The sequence below is a fragment of the Ostrinia furnacalis genome, unplaced genomic scaffold (assembly GCF_004193835.3).
Source record: "Ostrinia furnacalis isolate ACB-3 unplaced genomic scaffold, ASM419383v2 OfSCF1534, whole genome shotgun sequence".
Classification (NCBI taxonomy): domain Eukaryota; kingdom Metazoa; phylum Arthropoda; class Insecta; order Lepidoptera; family Crambidae; genus Ostrinia; species Ostrinia furnacalis.
This window is the reverse complement of record NW_021131773.1, coordinates 554,684-561,897: the sequence shown is the minus strand read 5'-3', so window position 1 is coordinate 561,897 and position 7,214 is coordinate 554,684. Positions and strand designations below refer to the sequence as shown.

Here is a 7,214-nt window from a genome sequence, read left to right as displayed (position 1 = left end):
CAATAAAATAAAATCTATACGAAACTTAAAAAAACTGAAAAATAAAACAACAGTTCAGGTAGTCACATTAAGGGAGTGTACTTGCTTCTATTATTATTACTTAACACGATAAAAATAATACAATACACACGCACAGCGGTCAATAAATACAATCGAGTCGTGCATCTCTCGCAGCATCTAACTTGCTACTGAACGAAAATCGTGGGTAGTTTAAATTTACATGATTATTTTCATAAATGGAACGCTTCCGGCCTCTGAATTTGAATCTCTCGTACTGGTAACTAGCCGGAAGTGTCGTCATCACTAATCTACAAGCCGGCGACGATGGATGCCGGTTCCTCGACCCCTTGCTTGATTTTCCTAAGGAACATGACAGCTTCGCGGCCGTCGATTAACCTGTGGTCGTACGTCAAAGCGATGTACATCATTGGCCGAATGACCACTTGTCCGTTCAAAGCGATGGGACGCTCGAAGATTCCGTGCATACCCAAGATAGCAGACTGGGGTGGATTAATGATAGGCGTGCCCATCAGCGATCCGAAAACACCACCGTTGCTGATCGTGAATGTACCCCCGTCCATCTCTTCAATAGTCAGTTTCCCCGTCCTAGCCTTCTCTGCTAAACCAGCAATGGTCAGCTCAATGTCAGCATACGTCATATTCTGCACATTCCTGATAACTGGCACAACTAAGCCCTTAGGCGTTGCCACAGCGACCGAAATGTCGACGTAATCTCTGTAATTGATCTCGTTTTCTTCAATCACAGCGTTCACTACGGGCTGGTCCATCAAGGCGGAGGCTGCTGCCTTCACAAACGGCGACATAAGCCCTAATTTGATACCATGCTTCTTGGTGAAAGCATCCAAGTTCTTCTTACGGAAGGCCATGATATGCGACATGTCGATTTCGTTGAACGTCGTCAGCATGGCGTTGGTGTTTTGCGCGTCTTTGAGGCGTTGAGCGATGCGTTGCCGCATGCGGTTCATTTTCACGCGCTGCTCGGTTCTTGTGCCGGCGATTTCTTTGCTGTAATCCGTTGGGGGGACTTTGACGGTGGCGGTTTCGATGGCCTGAGCGTGGCGGATGGCTGCGACGGGGATGGAAGATATGGGAGCCGCCGCGGGGGGTGTGGCGGCTCTGGGGGGTGGGGGAGGGGGTGGAGCCGCGGCTTGAGGGGGTGGGGGAGGGGCAGCGGCTTGGGGCGGCGGAGGGGCAGCCGCTGCAGGTGGAGGCGGCGGTGGAGCGGCCTTAGGGGCTTCAGGCGCTGGCGCAGCCGCGGCCTTTGCCGGCGCTTCACCTGTAATATCCATTCTGAACAACTTCTGACCGGCTTTAACTGTGTCCCCATCTTTAACATACAACTCCTTGATCACACCGTGTCCGGGCGCCATTACAGGTATGGCGGTCTTGTCGGTTTCGATTTCTAGGACTACCTCGTCAGCCGCTACGCTGTCTCCGACCTTCTTGTCCAACTTCACGTCTCCTTCCGAGACGGAGTCAGGGAAACTCGGGGTCATGACGTCCTGTTCCGCAAAGACTGGGCTGGTGAAGTGGATTGAGGCGATCTGGTTGTGGGAGACGAGAACCCTGGCCGTTTTGCTGGTGATCTTGGCCTGGGGAAGCAGGACTTTGGGCGCCTGCGTGGACCCCAGCCGGAGGCTTTGCCCCTGCCGCCGGTACAGGGCCTGGAGGTGCTTTGAGCAGCGCCGAAGCATCTTGAGTATTTAGTGGAGATTTCGGGTTACCCTGCAATTGATAGAAAAGGAATTGGTTAATCTATGTGTCAAAAATGTAGGCTGAGTTGCACCATCTCACTTTAATAGTAAGTACATAACCTAAACCACCAGTGTTTTTTGTACGGAGGTTTTTTTTTTAAACTGGTTTTACAAAGTTACATACATAAAATAAACTTAACTTAGTTGGCATTAATAATGTAAAACCTCCTAGATGCAAACACCGCATGCATATAATAATATTGTGTAAACAGAAAATGTTAGTTTTTGACAGATTTTTGCTAGAGTGAAAGTAAAGATAATGCAATCCAGCCCGAAACTGTAATAAATGTATAACTGGTAACATTTAATATTTTTTAAACCTCTCTTTTTTTTAAATACATATAGCTCAAATTATTAAGTACTAAATGAACACTAAACAATAGTGCTACCTGAACAATAACTCAAAACAAATGAACTAAGGCGAATTAACAAAAGAAAGATATAACATCAGCAGTAAAGTCCCTGTCCAACTAATAAATATATTTTAGTATCGCTAGTTTAGTTATTATTATCATTAAAATTCATTCAGTTAAAAAATTGACATATTTTATTATTTTATTAGGCAATATATTTTGAAACATTACTTTATCTTGAAGTTCAAAAAGAAAAGTATTGTTCTTTCAATGGCTTATAATAAATAATTATTAACCACAACTAATACTTCTATAGAGATTAGTTTCAGCGTGCTTAGAAAATAAAAAGATTTAGATTATTTCTCTGTCGGCAGTATTAATCAAAACCAATAGATTTTTGTAAGTGCAAATTAATAAGGCCTTATCTACTCAACAGAGTTCACTGTGTGAGGGTAAATCAAAGATGAATGATGAAGATGAAGCTTGAATTCTTGAAAATTTGTCAAGATCCTAGTTCTAGTTTTCTCTAGTAACTTCCAAGTCTCAATAAGTATTTATGAAAGTATGAAAACTGTACATTTACCTACTAAATCTTGTATTGCAAATCTATTATATCACTCTTTTGCACAAATTTAAATATTAATCAAGTATTATATTCATTCATGAAGTAGAGATTTATCATACAAAATGGCCAGAATTAACATAAATTAACAAGGAATAATAATAAAAATTGTGGCTGCAAACATTTTGGTATTCGATTTTTTTGTAGTCGACCTCAATAGAGGAATTGAGATGGACTGGCCATATTTTAGAAAACGAAAATCATTCATGGAACACTGACCAGTGACAGCTCTAGCATATTGACAGAAGTGATCATGATGAAATCTTCAAATAAAATCACTTTTTACCGATATAATTTAGGTCGTCGTTAGTGAAAGGTGTTAAAGGAAAGGTTAGTGATAAAAAGGTGCACTTATAACCAGCCGGTGCACGCCTAATAAGCAGCCGAATTCAAGGTTAGTGGATTACACTTTTACACAGAACGAAAACAAAGTTAGCACAAAGATAAAAACCCCTTACCTCCTGGAGTAGGTAAACAACCGCTATCAGTGAACAAAACAGATATTTTCACGGACAAAAAGGTTACATAAGTCTGGGTCTCATGACAGCTTTTAACCACGAATGTTAATTTGATCTCGTTTCAAAGCGTTACCAATGCATAGCTGTATTACACAGTGCCGTAAATTAAAGGGCTAATACTTCACTTTGTTTTTGACGCTGCTTTTCTCTAATTACAGGTGGTGTGGCCCAAAGACCTACATTTATTTCGATTCGCCTTTTTCTTTGGCTTTTTCAAGTTGGTGGCACCAGCAGCTGTCAAATTTGATGCGGCGTTTGGTTCGTGCATCAAAAAACATTGTTCGCGAACGCGTAATTTTGTAATTAAGTTTAAAATACAAAATAAATAAAGTTCTTATCAAAATTAAAATGTTTTATTGAAAAACATTGTGTAATCTAAAATTTTAAAAGGAACTTTATCTAGGTCAAAATCTACAAACATATTTATGTAGCTAAGGAACGAAACGTTTTGGTAAACACATCACGTGGAATGGAACTTTTTTTTGTTTTTGCTAACTAACGAGTTGATCTCATTTTAATAATGTTAGTACCTATTGGTTAGGATGTTAATAAACTTTTATTTTTATCTAAATATAAAAAGCTCACTGGATCTTAAAAACATCGACCAATAATACTAGCTAGCGACACCTGGTGGAAGGAATGGAAATTAAAACTTGCCTTCGCCTTAATCTTAGATTATTCTAAGGCCCTAATAGTAGGGAATTTAGTGCAATGATTTGTATGGAGACCCCTCCACTTTGGTATAGAAGGCTCATTTTTGCACCAGTTGTTCTTTGGGTGNTTTGTTCTAGAAATGAATTCGCCATCCTTTAATTATCCGAAAATGACACCACACTTGCCCTAATACCCATAGTTTTGAAGATATGGGCCTTAAAGTGAAGCGCGGCAGAAGGAAACTTGCCCCCCCTCCCCCTGCTACCACAGGGGGGGCTCCCGATGTCTACCGACGGAAATCTACTCAGGAGCACCCAAAGAACAACTGGTGCAAAAATGAGCCTTCTATACCAAAGTGGAGGGGTTCTTGCACTAAATTCCCTACTATAACATTCGAATTTCGCAATAATTTTACAAACTAGAGGGCCTCTCGCCGGTAGCATTCGCCTGTATAATTTAAATAATAATAATCCCTCTTGTAAAGCTAATGATTGTTGTGTTACATGGACATGTGGGTTCAATAATAGTCCAGGGGCGCGGCCGGCGCCACCGACTTATGGTTATTAATTTATCGCTTCAAATGTAAAAATAGTAAAATTTTAGGCGCACGCGCACTGTGGTCTTTTGTCACCGTAACAAGTATAATATCATTATTTTATACTTATTCTTATCTATGGACAAGGCAGTCTTTTTGTTGTACCCTTGCGGCTACCACCGGCCTGCACCACTGGTGGTGCAAATCAGTCACCCGTGCGCGCGCGACCTTTAGGGGAACATTTTAGATTAATTTGCCCAGTGTTGCGCACCAAGGGTAATGCTCGGTTCTCCTGACTTCTCTCCTTTATCGACTTACTAACGTCGTAACTTTACGTTACAGGCGAATGCTATAGAGTGAGCACCTTTATCACGCTGATTTTATATGAGTAAAAAAATCACCTAATTCAATGGAACTAACTAAAAAGGAATGAAACCTCATCTTTTTAATAATATACGTAATCTTTATTGAGATAAACATGGTAAAAACAGATAAAACTAGTTACAGCACGCACAGTCAAACACACAGGCATTGGTTTGCGGACATTTTCAAAGACAGTTTGACAAGTCACTAAAATAGTGCAGACAGTAGATTCGATACTATTCATATCGAAAGTCAAAACCATTTTTTGCGGACAGAAAAATAATGTGCCTTTTAGAAAAGTTGTGCCTTTAAGTTATTGGTTTATCAATAAATCCACTATCGATCGGTATTTCGGTAACGTTATAGGTCGCTTACACATAGGTACACGTTAACCCTCAAACACAATGATAAAGTAACCACATTATTTTTAACTTTGTTGCCTTGTAGTTTCAAAAAAAATATAATTTTTTTTTTCATCGGATTTAGGGTTAAAATAAAACCTTTAAATGTCCGCCAACTCACTACCAATCACAAGCTAAAGTAATTTGTACATTTTAGTTTAAAACACGAGAATTTGTGCAAATATATTAATAAAATAATCATCACTTAAATAAAAAATATACCATTTGGTAAGAATAATACTTTACGTTTACAAAAATAGTCGTGGAATAGCTATTTTCGAAATAGTGTCTTCATACGTGGCAAATAATAACATCTACCAACAAATCAACCTTCTAAAAAATGTTTTTGCCAACAGCACATTTCTTAATAAACTGTGTTAACTCAAAAAAAATCGTTTTCGAGTTTTTAACACAACATTATCTTTCAATAAAAACTCGGAAAAATTGATTTTTCTAATTAATTCAGTTCCTTGTACAATGTACTATCTTGAATTTAAAGTTCTAAATCAACTTATAACATTTTTCTCGTTGATTCGCTGGTAACTGTACCATTTCAAATTATAAATACATTAAAATACAAGCACTTAAATTGTATTCTACATCTTAAAATAGTATTCGCAGACAGTACAATCGGCATGACATTCAAATACCGTAAATGACACATTTCTCCAATTGATTTTGACCTTCAACTCCTTATAATATGCCTTAAAATCAATTGAAAAAAATATCAATTTGTGGTAATTTATGTGTTGTCAATTGCACATTAAAATTGACACTTTTTGCTACGAAAATCTACTATATTTATAATAGATTTTGTACAAAAACATTTTATTGCTTTTAAAAATATGTAAACGTTACAATTTTATCGCAATTTAATTAGTTTAAAATAGCAAATATGCATTAAAAAGATCTCAAAATTTTGTATAGTTAATATTTGTAAGCTGCATTAATAATAATAAATAGTAGTCGGCAAGACAAATCACATCGTTGAATTGAGAAAAAAATAGACAAAATTAATTCCCCTCCCTCTCAAAACGTGTTAATGATAACCCATTAGCAGGCATATTTTGTATTTAATTTTATTCCCTTTATAATGTCCTAAAAATAATTAAAATCTGCTTAAGGGTTAAAAGAGTTCTGTGACAATAAACTTTTCAATATTATTTCACACAAAACCGTCAAAAAATAACAAATCAACTGTATTAATTTTGTTTCACAATAAAAAAAGCACCAAAAAATAACGAAATAAATAAAATCTATCGACACATTACACAGCACATCACTATTACGTGTGAAAAAATAAAAGTAAAGCCACAGATACACTGGTGCCGTAAAACTAATAAAGGATTTGCTACACTGAATGCGATCTGCGGACAGTTCAAAGTGAACGCAGCCTGCATCGTGTTTAAACATCGTGATCCGGGGAACACGGGTTCGGTCCCCGCCGCCGCTCGACTATTGTGGTGAGCTCACTCGTGATACAAGCATATTTAGCTTAATACGAGGGGCTAACGGGAGTATTAGTAATTTGTGCAATAACAAATTACTAATAATCTTTAAAAAAAAAAACATTGTCGGTCTTAAAACATTTTGTATTGATGTGAACTGTGAGTTCATTTGACCGCAGACCGCATTCAGTGTAGCAAATGCTTAAAATTAAAATAAAACAATAAAAATAAATCTCTGACGCGAAGACGCTTACTCCGATATCAGTCGACGACACATCAAAATATACATTTTTATTGCAATATAACTCTTATTACAACTTACATAAGACGCTACCATGTCCAGCTTGATATGCCGCCGTCATACAAAACTTAAAATTAATAATTATTGCTAAAATATTGCATTTTTGGTAATACATTTTGTGTAAAGTCAAAAGCAGCCTCTTTTCATATTTAAATCTTTTTTTCTTATTTTTTCTTAACAATTTCTTCTTCTAGTAATATAAATAAAGTATTTTGGAATATATTGAATTAAAATTATTTATTGC

General features: G+C 37.3%; 1 protein-coding gene across 3 annotated transcripts; it reads right to left on the bottom strand.

Moving 5' to 3' along the window:
• Nucleotides 1–53: 53 nt before the first annotated feature.
• Nucleotides 54–3,568, bottom strand: LOC114353014 (dihydrolipoyllysine-residue succinyltransferase component of 2-oxoglutarate dehydrogenase complex, mitochondrial). Of its 3 annotated transcripts, none has more exons than XM_028304812.1 (2): nt 3,209–3,568; nt 54–1,746 (listed from the first exon to the last, which is right to left on the bottom strand). In XM_028304812.1, exon 2 carries the CDS (start codon nt 1,713–1,715, stop codon nt 309–311), a length of 1,407 nt encoding a protein of 468 aa, XP_028160613.1. In that variant the 5' UTR covers nt 1,716–1,746; nt 3,209–3,568; the 3' UTR covers nt 54–308. The 3 variants fall into 3 exon arrangements, with proteins under 3 accessions (XP_028160613.1, XP_028160614.1, XP_028160615.1); XM_028304813.1 differs by having other exon boundaries at nt 3,394–3,545; XM_028304814.1 differs by having other exon boundaries at nt 3,389–3,525.
• Nucleotides 3,569–7,214: the final 3,646 nt, after the last annotated feature.